This window comes from Stegodyphus dumicola, chromosome 5, assembly GCF_044657685.1.
Source record: "Stegodyphus dumicola isolate Sdum_Otavi_A_Nest chromosome 5, ASM4465768v1".
NCBI lineage: Eukaryota > Metazoa > Arthropoda > Arachnida > Araneae > Eresidae > Stegodyphus > Stegodyphus dumicola.
The window spans coordinates 82084305-82100825 of NC_140772.1; the positions used below are offsets into that span (position 1 = coordinate 82084305).

The following is a 16521-nucleotide window of genomic DNA, read 5'->3' on the forward strand; positions in this document are numbered from 1 at the left end:
GTACATTTGAGTAGTTAAAAGATAAGTACTGTGAGATATTGTAATACTGCATGATAATTTGAGAAAATTTAAGCATTTTTGTTGTGATAATAAATTTTTTTTCATTTTTCATCGGACTTGTGCATTCATTTCATAACGAACCCGTACGCACGCAACAATTTTTGGTGTCAGAAGTGGGATTTGAATGCCAATAACAAGAGCGATGGAAGAGCAATTAAGGCATTTAATATGAGCCTTTGCCTCATTTAAAGAAGAAATGAAATTGGGCCAGGAATCCGTTAAGGACGAAATGAAAGCCGTTCAAGCTGGTCAAGAAGAAATGAAAAGAGAAATTACCTGCATAATAGAAAATAAATTTGAAGCTATGGAAGGCAGAATTGACACAGTTGAAAATAAAGTTGGACAAATTGAAGAAAAAGTTTCTTCTGTAAAAGATCAAATTGAAGAAAGTTTCTTCGGTGAAAGAAGAAATAGAAGAAAGAGTTTCTTCTGTAAAAGAACATATAGAAGGAAGAGTTTGTGCCGTCCAACACCAAATCGAACAACAAATTGATGATAGGGTTTCTGCAGTAGCCAAAGAAGTGGATATTTTAAAGAAATTCGTAGCGACGGCAGGGAACAATAGTGATGGTTTTAAATTTTTACCCATGCCTGCTGGTCCCTCTCTGAAGTTATCCACTTATGATGGGAAGACCTCCTGGCAAGTGTATAAAACAGAATTTTCTATAGCGGCGGATGCGAATGGATGGGATTCCCAAACTAAGGCCTGTCATCTCGCCGCTTCGCTGAGAGCAGACGCAGCGGATATCCTGCAGACGCTTCCTGAAAACCAAAGGCTTGACTTCGAAGCTCTATCCGGCGCATTGGAGCTGCGCTTTGGCGAGAAATGTTTAAAAGACTACAGCAGGCTCCAATTAAAATCCCGTCAACAGAAGCCCACTGAATCACTCCAGGAACTCGCCACGGATGTTGAAAGGCTGTCCCACCTCGCCTTTACGGAGTGCCCGAGAGAAACGAGGGAAATTCTTTCGCTGCAATATTTCATCGATGGCATTCGGGACCCTGAAATACAGAAAGCACTGCGAATGGCAGATGTAAAGGATGTAAAAAGCGCTCTGTTGTACGCCGTGAAATTGGAGGCAGCCCAGCAAGCAACTCTTAAAGATCGTTACCCAGTCAGAGCTGTGCGAGTCCACGACCCAGGGGACCAATTGATGGCTCGTTTAGATGATTTATCCAGACAAGTCGATGCTTTGATACGGAGTAGCAGTGAGAACAAAGTGGCTGTAAGATGTTGGAGATGTGGTTCTGAAGGTCACCTACGACGGCATTGCAGAACACCGCAGGGCACGGATAATAAAACGGATGAGTTGACAAGACCAGTGAATGCTTTAAGATGGAATAGTGGGAAAACGAAACCGACCCTAAAGTGCTGGAATTGCGGTGTTGAAGGCCACCTACGAAGGAACTGCAGAACTCCCCAGAGCACGGAAAATAAGGCATACGATTTAAACAGACAATTAAATGCCACGGGAAGGAAAAGGACTGACAAGAAACCAAAGTGCTGGAGCTGTGGAGCTGAAGGCCACGTACGAAAGAATTGCAGAACACCCCAGGGTACGAAAATTGAGACAATTTCTGAGCAACGACGCAGGAAACAAATTAATGACCATATCAAGGAACGGAGGTTGCCAGATAATGAAAAACCCTGTTTTAAAGCGCTTAAGATCTCTATAGTGAGTGGCAACAATAACGGACTGTCCATGAATGGAAATATCGATGGAGTTCCTTGCAATATGATCATTGACACAGGAGCTAATGTTACCATCATTAGGAAAGATTTAGCTGAACAGTTTAAAGATAAACTTATTTGGACGCCATCCTGTGTTACCCTTCGGACTGCGTCTGGTGACAAGATCGACATAACTGGGAAGTTAAACGTAAACATCACGTTTGGAAGTGCCGCCTACCATCACACGGCATATGTGGCGGATATTACAGATCCATGCATACTCGGATTGGACTTTTTAAGGAAATACAATTTTTCCTTAGATTTCAAAAACAATAAGCTGCTTTCAGCATCTGATGGTATGACTATCCATCCTCAAAAGGGATCCTCGCCTGGAAATGTCGACGCCTTGTCCGAAAGATCGAGCTCGGGAAGCTGCCGAAATCATACCAGGGTCGAAAAGAAACTCAAGACTACCAGCTATTTTCCATCCCAGAAGCTCTTCGGTCGAGACCTTCGTCTGCCTTGTGACCGCCTGTTTAGTCGCCCTACGGATGCGCCTTCATCGCCTGAGGAACACATCCAAGATGCCCAGGCCCGGTTTGAGGGGATGCACCGTTCTGCACGAAAGCGAGTCAACTTGGCGACGGAGAAAATGAAGACCAGATGCGACACAAGAGCTACTAGACAGAGATCCAACAAAGGAGACAAGGTGTGGTTGTGGAACCCAATTCAACGAAAAGGACTGAGTCCTAAATTACAGTCGCCTTTGGATGGTCCATATACAGTGCTGAACACGAATGACGTCGTGGTTCGGATCCGTGAGTCTTCGAACTCTTACGACAGGTTAGCTTATTACTATGGCCATAGTACATAATGTAAATAATTGTAAATAGTATAAGACCATGGTCCATTTTGTTTTTAAATGTGGATTTGATTTGATTTGTATTTAGTATTTGATTTGTATTTGATAGCATTTGATTTGTTTTATTTATTGCATTTATTGTTCATGTTGTTTATTATTGTAATGTAATGCTTATTAATGCATTTATGCCACAGTTGTAAGTTTAGCTTGCTGTCCAGGGTTTGTACTGCCCGGGACGTGCAGTCCTTGGGAAGGGGGCAGTGTTACGAATTTGGTATTTAAAAAGCTAATGTTAGTTCAATTATAAATTAAATGGTTTTATTTCTCGCGCAGTGCAGCGCGTGACGAATATTAAAAGAAAGCTAAACCGGAAAATTGAAAATACAAGAGCGCGTGCATTAAATAAATAAATATCTCTTTTTGATTTCAAGAAAGTACTGGAAAATTCTAGCGCGTGATTTTAAAATCTTATAAAAGGAGGAAAACATCTCAGTTTGTAGTAGTTGCTTAGTTTGTTGTTGTTTAGAAAACTGCTGTTGTTGATTATAGCGAATTCGCGGATTAGCGTTCTTTAGCTGTTTTGAATTACGTTCTATTGTACATTTGAGTAGTTAAAAGAAAACTACTGTGAGATATTGTAATACTGCATGATAATTTGAGAAAATTTAAGCATTTTTGTTGTGATAATAAATTTTTGTTCATTTTTCATCGGACTTGTGCATTCATTTCATAACGAACCCGTACGCACGCAACAATATTTAATATTAGAATTTAAGTGAAATTAACTCCGCTACGAACTTAATCATATTAAGATAAATATATTTGTTTCTGTATTTGTTTATTTGTGATATTATATCGATCTTGGAATAGCTATTACTTCAGCTTCCAGTTTTGAAAAGGTTTAATCATAGTAAATACCTGAGTAATTTACAGAATTAGTATTAACCATATTCTTAAATAGTGCGTTTAATATTTTAGTATTGTATATAAATTTGAATGTGTATACTAATACTAATCTGTGACTGATTATAAACTGCAAATTTTTTTTGAGCAGATGTATTTAATCTTTCCATTATAAAACATTTCAAAGACTTGGCCCAGTTTCATCCCCAATATTGTTAAGAAACACACGAAGAAAATTCCCATTTGGGAAATCTTACTTTCTACACAAAATTGCTCACATTTTTATTACTGTAAAATATATCATACTTGTTTTATGCCAGCTTTAGTCACGCAATTCGAAATGACTCGAGGAGAAGAATTTAGTAGTTGATTCCTTGCATCATAAAGTCTATTTCTGGAACATGATCTAGGCAATTGCACTTTTCCTCCCTAACAAGACAAAAACATCCCGAGAAATTGACCAAAGTAGTTCTATCCAAGAAGATGCAAAGAATTCCAATGCTCAATTGTGCTGAGAACAAGTTTGCGATTTTTCTGTTCTTTTTCGGTGCAGAGCCTTTTTCTTTGCTCTGACCACGTGCTGAGAAAATGATATTAAGGATCTGCTACATGGATTCCAGAGCGACGGAAAAGTAATAGAATGTAATCTTATATCGTTGAGGAATTTTCTGTTGGGATAACTAAATAACGGAGAAAATGAAATTATGTACAGTTTCGCGAAGGTTTTGAAGCGCCAAGTATGTAATAACAATAGTAAGGAGGTAAATAAGAACAAAAATAGGCTTTCTAAATACTTTTTTCCTAAAACATCACTCGTTTTGTTGAAACAGTTGTAGCCTCAATATTTTGCGGTTTTTCAGATTCCTTTGATTATTATTTATTCTATGATTCCATGATAACATGTGTAAGCGAATATCAATATTTTTTACCCTAGAATTTGCAATTCAAAAACAAAATAATAATAATAATAATAATGGATTTTATAGCAGCAAATTTATGCATACAGGATTTAGTAGTTAACTTCTACTTGGTATTTGCTTTAAGATCTAGGAGTATCAGAAATTGAGATGTTTTCGCTTTAAGCGTTCGAAATAATCACTGGATTCTGGTCGCCAATGTTTTGAAAGTGTTTGTTCTGGATATTTAAACTAATCGGATCTCATCAAAAGCAAATGAAACTGATTTTAATTTCTCGCTATAATTTGTGCTTCGCATGAAAAAGGCTCTTTACTTTAAAATTAAGAAAATAACTTTGTGCGATACAATGATAAATAAAGAAACTCAAGTTGCAAAGAATTATAACAGATTTAATGTTGATTGAAGTTTCACTGGAATTTGGTCACGCTTTATCAAAACATTACTGTTACTCAAGAGCTTGGTAATCTGTTGATAAAGATGGATTAAATTTCTCAAACTTGCATTCTACTTCAGATTTGTTTTCATTTTTATTGCATTCTTTTATCCTATTTTGTTTCACCCAGTTATCAAAAATGATTTATCAAATTTTGAAATCCTATAGTTTTATATTATGGGTTTCATATATTCTTCATAATCATGTTGTAGGAAATTACCACTTTTTCCCATGTGTTATCCTGTAATATAGAACTGCTTAAAACATCCATCTAGCGAAGGGAAGAATTTCATCTAGCGAAGAAGCCTAGAAGCTAGAATTTCCTATCTATCCAAGGGATCGTAATTCGAATCTAGGTGAGGGCACGAATAACTTTCCACATCTACTTTCCAAAAACCTGTAGGTTTCTACAAGTAATGAATAAAAGTGTATTACTTTTTCATTTTGCGCGAGTAAATTTCCTTGGTACATTAGCAGATACGCGGTCTGTTTTTAAGATGGCAAATTTACTGCAGAAAGCATTTTTGGTATTGCAGATTATGCAAGGTCTTTAATCGATGTTACTGTGCAATATCCATGTTTTAACATGCATTTTGAACGCAGATACGGATATACCAATTCCCCCAGAGCATTGTGAATTGGTAACCCCAATTCAGGAATACTCTTTGTGTCAAGGAAAGAAGCCTGAACGAGCCTAGAATTTCTATAAAAATAATAGAGGAAACGTTATACGTGTAGTCCGCCCACAAAAATCAGCAAATCACGCTGGCCACCAGAAACTGCAATTCAACAGCCAAACAATTGGATCATTTTGTGACCACGATTACAGATAAAACCATTCTATTTGCAGCTGTTACGGTAGTTAGAGCCAGATGATCCTGAATTTTATAATCTCATCCTTAAAAGCATTGCAGTATAATTGTTTTACCACCTGATTAATGTTCAGTGTCGAAAGGAAGTTTCATTTGTACAGAAACTTTATTATTGATAATGTCCCAAATAATGCACAGAAAATGTTTATGCTGTCGTTGAACAGATACGAAATTCATCAAAGCTGAAGATCTTTCGCGCCGTTTCACAAAAATAGAAATAAATTTTTAGAATGTTTGCTCCTCTCCCTTATTTTCTTCGAGAGCAATTTGATGGGTATTCTGTATCTTGACACGTTATTTCTCAAATCTAAGAATTCCAAAAATGGTATTACATTTCCCCCTTAATGATGAACTATACCGCCACTGAAATGATCAACAAGGAGACGAAGAGTTAACATTTTTCGGAAGGCTGCATGTCTCCTGAGTTTACTTCAAATGTTTTTCGTTTCCTCTCTCCTCTTAGACAATGTTTGAACTTGTTCTGTCAGCAGAAATATATGATATCCAGGATCGCAAAAGCGTGTCTGACGTACAACAAAACTGACAGAGAGCATTTAATATTTCAGATAGCTTTTCTTGAAACCTCGGATCGCATGCAATTTAATGATAACAGTAATATTTAATGATAACAGTAATATCAGAGAACAATATTTAAATTCGTATTCAACTAAAAATGAAATGTCAGGCGAGGAAAAAATCTGTTAATGAATTATGTGGCAAGCACTAATATGTACACTGCCTGAAAAGTTTTTAAGTCTTATTCACTGAACGAGAATTAGATGCCTTTGGGTCCGTATATTTTGTTTTCCCAAATTTGAGTCCATCACATTGAATTACACTCTTCACAGCATTTTGTCACCGATTCAGAACGTAAAACAGATTATTTTGCGACATCTTGTATAGCACTGTGAGCTAAACAGGCGCTCTTCGCTTCTTCATCTAAAGACGGTTCGCGCAATTGTGAGTTGTATACTGAAATCGTCCAGATCTCTCATTTCACTAAATCTAGGCCGTATGTAGACTATTATAGTATTAAAAGATTTCCGATTATTGCCTGCTAGCGCACCACAGTCTGAAGCTTTTGCGTAGGGTTGGAACAAAATCATTTTTTTTTCAGTAAACCGGATTTTTTCTTCATTATAGCAAATGGATTTCAAGACGTTTACTGTTCATTATCTACCCATAAATAGGAAATAGTACCATCTCTTAGCATAATGGATTATTCTGCCAAAATGTGCAGTGTCGGTAACGTTGTTACCATTTTGAAGTGCCTCTTTTACGAAAATATTGAGGAACGGTTAAATGGAGTTGTATGTTACGTGCTTCGCTACCGCTTTTTTCCCACATCTTTTTGTAATTATTGAGGAATCTTAAGAAACCCGAATGTATTGAACTTAAAACATGCTACGATTCGGAAGTAAACAAATCTGGAATGTTCACATTTTTTTCCTACGCACACTAATATTCACCAAGCGTGATATTTTCATAGGAACTTAATGCAAGGAAAACACGTGTTATTAATATTAATTAATTTGAGCTTCTGGTTTATGTATACACACTTCTGGTTATGTCTTCTGTATTGTATATTCTAGCCTTATAATATACTAATTATCAGTAGCTTCCGTTGATGACCGATGTGAGCAATTGTCTTCTAAGGATTTTATTAAACTGAATTCTTTCATTGAATCCTGCAATGGTCGAATTTAAAATTTTCTATTGATCTTTAAAAATATTTTTGAGGTTTATATTTTCTCCTATTCTTTTAATTTCATTACATTCCTGATATCTGATTGACAGTAAAATTCGAAAATACTGTCAATAGGCTTTATAAGAAAAAGTATCAAGCAAAGTAAAACAGTAATCAGATTTAAATTAAAAAGAAAAAAAATAATAATCTTATTTTATACAACTATTTATGAAGCATTTTAATTTTTCATTTGCGTCTATTAGGAATACGCTACGAGTTATCAGTTTGTCATTGCAATTTAAGGAAGCATTGGTAATAGAATCAATCTTTTGCTTAATTTTATCTGTAAAGAATAACGAAGTGACCTGTACAGAACTGAGACGGAAATTAAGCTCTGTGCATTAATTTTAATCAAAATTAACTGTCAATTTAATCGTTCATATAAAATAAGAACAAAAAATTATCTATTCCGATGAAGCAATAACATGCAATAGTAAATAAATGAAATCGGAAATTTTATTTTTTGTCATTGGTCCTAGAAAATGGCGATTTTGTTAAGTAACTTCATAATTATAATTGACCAAACAGTGTTTACTTTATTATACTACACATTTCCAGTTTTCTTGTTTTTTAGTTCAAATGGAAGTTTGGTTCGGTTCACTATAAACGGGTGTCACCTTTCAAATCGTTGCCAGTAAACATTATCGCCATGTATTATTTTTAAAGAACTCAAATAATAAATTATCTGCATATATGTAGGTATATTTTTCGCACTGTAAAAACGAGGGCACCTAGAGCCATCAAATTTTGAATAACGTAGTCCTCCATGCGAACATGTGTACCTGGGAAGCCTGAATTTATTTATTTCATATTTTGTGAGACTTGAATGAATTGATTAATAAACTCAAAGAATAGAAAGCTAACAGTGGCGAAACCTGTTCGAAATAAAACATTACCCTCAGCGCGTGACACTATTGCCATTCGGAAAAATCTAAGATATTATCTCTCAGTTCTAATTAACAAACTCGGCTGTATGAAAGCAGTGTGTTGCCACGGCCGGAAATAAAATACTTTAATCCTCCATGCATCAGCATGTTTCCATTCCGTAAAGCCTAAGAAACTTCCATTTTTGATCTGGAAATATTTTTGTCATAAACTGTGAGATTTAATAGAAATAAACGCAGTACTTAAAAACATTTTTTCCACTTTTAAATGTGATTGATTTAAATAAACATGTATTAAAATTATGAGACGTCTAATTAGAAATATTCAGCATTTTTACGAAATTACACTATCTACACTCATTAAAATCATTACATTCTTTTCTTTTGTATAATAACTATTTTAGGTGGACGGCAGCAAGCGGCTAGTTTCAAAGAAATACCATAGCGAATATAAAAATATGTATGGCAACCAGAAACACTGTTAAGAATACACTGTTTTTAAATATTTTCTGATTTAAATGCTAATTGAATTTTATGTGGCATAAGTGCAAAGAATGCGATATTCAGCGAACAAAGTTAACAAATAAAAAGAAAAAAAAAATAAAGTTTTTTCTTACCGATCTTGCTAAGAATAATGAGCATTGATATGATGAACTGAGAAAAGACTGAAAAAACTAGAAAAATGTATGCCAACACTTAACACTGCACCGCTAATTCTAAACAAATGCTCCTATGCAGAAACATTTTGCGATTTGGCTGTTGAACTGCATATGGCGTAAGTGCAAAGAAAACTATGCTTAATAATAAAGTTACAAAGACAAAAAAAGGGATTCACAGGGGTGAGTGTAAGAGCAGACTGGTATATTGCGAGCTCAGCGGGATCGTAAAAAACCTTAACAAATCATTTTGCGCAACCGCTAAAATCTGGAAACTATCAAATTTTGTTTTGGAGATATTTACGGCTCGAATGAATTTCTAAACTTCAAGCAAAGACGTTCTGCAGGTTTCTGTTTTAGCTGTACACATTTTAATGACAAATTACGCGTTTTTAAATTCTATTTCGCCATTTTTGCCAACGGTATTGCAGTTTTGTTCAGGACATCCTCATTTGTAAAAGATAAAAAATCTTTAATGGCAATATTATGCTGACAAATATTTGAAAAGTTGTCACAACTGGTTCCACTGGCACTTTGCCATTACCAAGCTAATGCTAGTATTTCCGTAGGTTCTATCAAATCTGCATCAATGTTTCATCAAAACTAGATTTTCGAAGTTCAGATCAGGGAGTTACTCGCAGCAATAAACTTATTTCTAGAACAGGTTTTGACGAACGTATTAAATTTTCAGTTCCAAATGCGCTATCCTCCCTTTTTGAGAAGTCACCTCTGAAACATTTTCTCATTATCTAATGATGGCATAAACAGCCGTCTTATACTAGCACTTGAATAATAAAATGCTCTCATCTCTGCAAATACGAAAATGCTGCTCTTCCCATTCCATGCTTGTAGATCACGTACATTTGCTACTGGAAAAGATGTAAATGAGCCGGTGTTACTATGGGACTTGAAAATATTATATCTCATCATTATAAACTGAATAAAGTCAATATACTATAATCAATTAAATAAAAGGTTTACTCAATTGAACCAGTAATCAATATTTTCAACTATATTTTAATTCATAAAAATGTAAATATATACTTCTTTGAATTTGTTTTTGTAATTTTCTTGTTTAACAGGATCTATGGAAATGAAGGAGTTCAAGCGAGCGACTTTCAATGCTCACAATAACTACAGGACTATGCATGGATGTCCTCCATTGATCATGTCCGAAGAACTGAGCAGCGCAGCTCAAACCTGGGCAGAAAGAATCGCAGAAAAGGGATTTTTGCAATACAGTGAAAATCCAGGTAACTTGTAACTGCCTCGAAACATTTTATCACTTTATAATCTTATGAAGTTAATCTCCTTGCATTGATAATTCTCAGAATTTCCTAACTTCTGCTGTTTTCCACTATAATTTTTACACCAAAAACTGGTCTTGTATAATTATTATTTAAAATTTATAAAGTATTATTTAAACTTGTACAATTAAATATTATAATATTGAAAACAGCTTGTTAAAGATGTAGCAATTTCACATTCTTTTAAAAGTGAAAATACGCTAGTAAGTAAAATATGTTTGCATCAAAAATAGTTTTTATTTCAATACTTTTATTTCGCAAAGAAAGCTATCTGTTTTGCCGAAGGCAGTCACCATTAAACCTTTAGGAGGGTTTAAACATGTGAATAAATATGGCATTTCGTAGTTGCCCCAACTCACAGAAGAGTGAGAATAAAGTGTCCTGCAGTATTTGCAGCCAAACTCTGTCAAACAACGTAATGCTTTTATGTGTTAAAGGTTGTTCTATGTTAAAGCGCTGTTATTGCAAGAGAATAGTACAGCAATGATTATTGCTTGAGGGTTGAGATACAGAGCACGAGCATGTTAGATCGCTAACAAGTAGTGTTCTGAAGCAAAAACATACATTATACGATTAGCCAAACGACTTGCAAACCTCGTGTTGCAGTACAAAGACTGGTAGGGAGAAGTGACGCAGAAGTATTCAGCATACAAGATGGTTCTAAAGTACATTAACAAGTGCTTTGTACAGGTGTAATTTACTCCATTATAGAACCAAAAACTCTTTAGCAGCAGTTGCTCGAAAATACAAGACGACAAAGCGCGATATTGTCTGAACTCTTGACAGATGATGCAATGGAGCATAAAGTGGCACTATTTCACCTGCACACGAAATTATGAAGCTGCGTAACATGCAATTCGATGCTATCAAAGAAGCGGATCCAAGATGCATTTATCAGAATTTTAAATAGAACACATTTCTATCACGATCTGAAATGCCCCTTCTATTCTGGACACAAACTTTACTGTAGGTGATATATTTAGAATAGCGCATGTTATATCTACTTCGTATAAGTTGACAGTCCTGCCAGAATGCGCATATACCTGCATCCATGGAAAGCTAGAAGTCAGGCACTTAGTATCCTGTAGACCATTGCCCATGATAGTTACGGTACGGATTGAGGCAGTGGAAACCTTGATTGGAATAAACTCTGTTATAGACGTTCATTGAGTATTTCGAGTTAGTTCTAAGCACTGGCCCCAAATCCACCTTGCAGGCGATGCCTGCCATATAGCTATGAGGGGGCAGGCCAATCCAACAACAAACGAACGTTAAATAAAGAAGCATAGCAAAATAAATGGTTAAATAACGAAATATTGGTAGTCGGTATTGGTAGATGTGAGGGCAAGACAGAGGATACGATTGGGTTCCAACGCAACTGCAAACGCAGATATACAGTTAGTTAATTAAGTCTGCGTACATCAAGAAAAGTAATATCAAATCCAAATTTTAAGGTGCTGCAAATACTGCAGGAGTTCTTAAAGTTTTATTTTTTAAATATTTAGTTTCAATAAGGGACTTTGGAATTATTTAACTGTAATATTTTCATATCTAATAATTTATGCACACTAATTTTTAAAAGATAAGTGGCCAGAAATCAAAACCAATAAAGTTTGCGTACAACGCGAAGGAGGCGGGGGATTTCTTATCTAACTTTTAAACTTCAAACTTGAGAATGCAAAGAAGGTTACTCTTTCAAGGTCATTGACTTCCGAAGCAAATTTCACGTTGATTGGAAGTTGCTATTTCTATTTTCTTTGACGAAAATGACAACCAATAAAGAAATTCCTTTAGTTACGAGACAACTAATTATCAAATTGAGAGATGAAGATAAAACTCTTCGTTATATTGTTAAACCATTGGAAAACTATTTTCTAGTGTGCAAAGAGTTATTCAAAACTGTCTTGACACTGGTAGTCAAGATGGGGGAGACCGAAGAAGCTAACGCACAGAGAAGAAAGAAAATTTCTTTTACGAATTAAACAAAATCCTAAACTTTCTGCTGCAAGCATTGCAAAAGACATTTTTTTAACTAGCAACAAGGAAATTTCTCCTGAAACTGTACGAAAAGTGTTGCGAAAGTCCGATTATCATGGACGCAAACCTAGATCTAAGCCATACATTTCCGAGACAAATAGAAAGAAAAGAATTGCTTTTGCCAAAATGTATTTAAACTCTTCGCAGGAATTCTGGAACAATGTAATTTGGTCAGATGAAAGTAAATTAACAATATGTAAAGTTAATGGCCACCCTATTGTATGGAGAAAACCAGGAACAGAAGTGAATCTGAGAAATTTAAATCCAACTGTCAAACATGGAGTTGACGGTGTGATGGTATGGGAGTGTGTGTATGTCGTCGAAAGGAGTTGGAAATTTTCACATTATTGATAAAGTCATGGATAAGTATGTTTATCTGGATATTCTGAAGAAAAATCTACGAGACAGTGCCCGAAATTTAAACCTTTCTAATACCTTTATTTTCCAACAAGACAACGACCCGAAACATACAGCTAAAATTGTGAAGGAATATCTCCTCTATTACACTCCAAGACAATTGCGTACTCCTCCACAGTCACCAGACCTCAATCCAATAGAACATTTGTGGGCAAAATTGGAGAAACGAATTCGAAAACACAATGTTACGTCGCAAAATAAGCTAATTAGTAAATTGCAGGAAGAATGGGCGAAATTTACGTCGGATGACACTGAAAAACTAGTTTAGTCAATGCCCAAACGTCTGCAAGCTGTTTTGAAGAATAAAGGATATCCTACAAAGTATTGAAGTAATGTAAAAAACTTATATTTTGATTTTTTTTAAAGTGTACGCAGACTTATTGGAGGGAATTTCTGAGTTTTTACATTTTTTCAAAAATATATTTTGTCAAAAAAAAAGTATTACACTGATATTATTTACTTTTTATTTAAGCTTACAATTTTAGCTAATAGAAGAAAAAAAAATGCAGTGATTAAAATACATTTTTCTATGCTTTAAGTGTTTTTTTAATTTAAAATTTAGTCTGTACGCAGACTTTTGTGACTAACTGTAAGTATAACCTTTGAAGCGATTCCATAGAACATGTTGAGATGGGTCATGGAAGCCTTTCCAGCGCTTGAATAGTAATTATATCTAAGAAGGTCAATTAAAGGATATTACTTTCAAACTTTACCTATCATAGCATAGCAGTAAATACTTGTGTGTGTACTGCTGTTTCACAACTACAGAATTAATACAAACACTTACCATCTGTTGCTATTTAAAGTTTGTACATTTCGTGTCATAAAAGTCTTACCTACGTATCTAGCGAGTCTTTACCGACTCTTAATGTTACATCAATTTGCTGTCAGTCCTGCGTTCTTCTAACGGAATAACAGTACTGTGAAATGATGCAGGCATATGACATATACCGTTTTATGATGAGAATGTGATGCCTTTTGACACTGCCTCGAATCTCAGATACATTTCGCTTGTCAGTCTATGGTGCAAATATTGCGGGCGCGCCGCTCGTACCTCTTTGTCCGCGCTGTTCTAGGGGTTGAAGATATCTGTGAAATGCCACGCTGTACGCATGTTTTGTTCACATGCTTGATCAATCCTCAAAGTTTCCAGGTGACTTCCGGAAATGCTTTAGGTTTCCATGTCAGTAATGGTATTTTTAAATAAAATTAAAATATAATCAACCATTACTTTCTTTTGGGTTGGTTGGTCGTGTCCTTTGAGAAGTCCTTTGAGAAGTTAGAGTAAATTGAACGGTGCCCCTTGTATTATCGCCAAGCTGTTGTTTCATTTATCGCCAAGTTGTTTTATTTATCGTAACCTGAGTAGTTGATGTTATGGAAACCTTATTATGACGTAATCGATTGCGTGTTGCCGTAAATTTTGAAAGACTGGAAAAAGATTTGTAAGGGCTTGTGGTGTGTGTTGGTTAGGAAGTAAATTGTTTGTTTTGTGGTTTAGATGGAAGAATGGCTGAATGTTGTAAGAGTAATTTGAATTTCTGTACGATTTGGAAAGAAAGGGTAAAAATGCATTAATTGACTGGTGTGTAAATAAAAGTTTGCTTAGTAGCCATTAAAAGCGCCCTGTTTGTAGGAATTGAAAGTCGGAAGATACCGACCCTATGGATGATATTTTTTACTCCTATTTTTGTGAATTTATGCGGCGACGCCGATATACGGATTCTAGTTCAGATAATTTTAGAAAGTTTTTGAATGCTGTTAAGGAATTTTGTGTGCCACAGATTGAAGGACTCGGAAAATTTCTAAATAGAGTAAGTGGATATTTGCTTTGTGTAGTGCTTTTATGCATAAGATGAATTTCCTTTTTTATGTTATTTTGTTTGATTTAAAATATAGTTTATTGAGAATATGCATTTTTTGTTTGGCTGTACTGTAGAATTGGAGGCTCCTTTGACTTCAGTCAAAATAGATCTGTGTGTACATGGACAAAGTCAAGGGAGTGCGCAATGCCAAATTTGTGCAATTCTCTGATGTTTTTAAGTGAAATAGGTCGATGTGTGCATAGATACGGAGTTTGTGCAATTCTTTGACTAGTTCTTTTGTCTTAGTGTAGCGACGCTTTTTGCGGCAAAAATCGCCGCTACGCAAAACCAAACTACTAAGACGAAGAACTGTACAAACTCGGTATCCATGTACCGCCGAAAATCGCCAATTTTCGCCAAGGGAAATTTATTTTTACCGAGAAGTCTGAGGGATCCATGCATGGAAATCACTTCTTTTGCCAGTTCCACAATCTTTTCCCTATATATCTCTCCCTGGAAAGGAAACTCCCCCAAGCTTTGTAGAGCTGCAAGTATTGTCGTTACAGGTTAAGATGTGTTCTGGGGAAAGCTCCGTTTCGGGGCAGTTTCTACAAGTTCTATATGATCCAATCCCATCTTGATTAATTTTCATTTCTTAAATTGGCGGGTTTCTTTATTAATAAGCTATGTATACTAACTGACTGTGTTAGTAAATAATATTAAGGTATCTTCTCTTATCTAAGATCTTAAGATATTCTAAATCTTTTCGCTACTTCTAGGATATTAAAGAATTTGCAGTACTGAGATTTTCAAGAAAGATTATTTGGTAGCTGAGAACTAATTTTTCTTTTTTTAATTTCATTTGCTTCTTTATTGATATTTCTTAGCATCTCGAAAAGCTTATGCTGAAGAACATTTGACATTTTTATTTTGATGATCTTCATTGTTTCCATTATTTAATTACCATACACAATTAGTACTTTGTTGGAATTTAAGTTAATGACATGTTTTAGAATACTAAAATCAAAAACCTTTCATCAAACAAAAATTAATTATGGTACAAGAATGTATCCAATATTCATATTTTCAAGATAAGGCAGGAATACAGTAAGGGTTGGTTCCCTTAGTTATTTAACCTAGTATTCAAAATTTGGCATCGATTCTGAACTCCTCAACTTCACCTCGCATTTCTTCGCCAGGATGTAAATTAAAAATTTTTTAAGGAAGGAAATAAATTTAAAACAGCATTTTTCTCAATGAGACGCCTGATTCTCGTTGAATGACGAACTTTAATGCAAGTAAGGAACGTGTTTCGTTTACGTATGCTCTCGAATTCAAGTAACACCATAGGAAGAAGTTGTTAAGATAAAGTAACAGAGATGGCAACACAGTATTTCCACGTTTGAAAATTGTTTCGGGAACATCTTCCTCAAAAGTTTTATCGAATCCAAATTATGGGAGCAATTTTCCCTATCCTTTTTGAAACCATAGCTCTATTCCGCTTATACGACTTCTGCAAAGTTATGAAACATTACAGTGTGTCGTTCTGCATTCACTGTCTGATCTGCACTGCACTGTCATCATCTAATGAAATGCTGATTATCGCAAACTTCAACAGTCCTCACCAAGTTTGACTCTGAAACTTTTTATGAATGTGACGGATGTTCCTGAAGATGCACGAAGTTTCGCTAGTCAAATATATGAACCGAAAGACCCGCATTAAACTATAAATTCACTACAGAAGTAAATATATGCTATTTGTATTATTCAGAAACCATGAGGTTTTTTTTCTGCCGTATCCTGTGTTTAAGGATCTTCAGTTCTAAAGTATTTATTGCTACTTTTAAATCTTCTCAGCTACAGCAAGCGGCAATAGCCCATCTTTGTCTATTCCGTATACTAAGACTTCTCCTCTAGTGCTAAATTTAAATTCCTTTGAAACTTTTTT

General features: G+C 35.2%; 1 protein-coding gene across 5 annotated transcripts in view; it reads left to right on the forward strand.

The window, feature by feature from the left end:
* Positions 1-16521, forward strand: part of LOC118200486 (Golgi-associated plant pathogenesis-related protein 1-like) — a 110779-nt gene that overhangs the window by 47114 nt on the left and 47144 nt on the right. For all 5 annotated transcript variants that reach the window (XM_035372440.2, XM_085816804.1, XM_085816805.1 and 2 more), the window contains one exon: positions 10090-10260. In XM_035372440.2, the coding sequence (XP_035228331.1) occupies positions 10090-10260 (171 nt within the window). The remainder of the gene's footprint in view (positions 1-10089; positions 10261-16521) is intronic.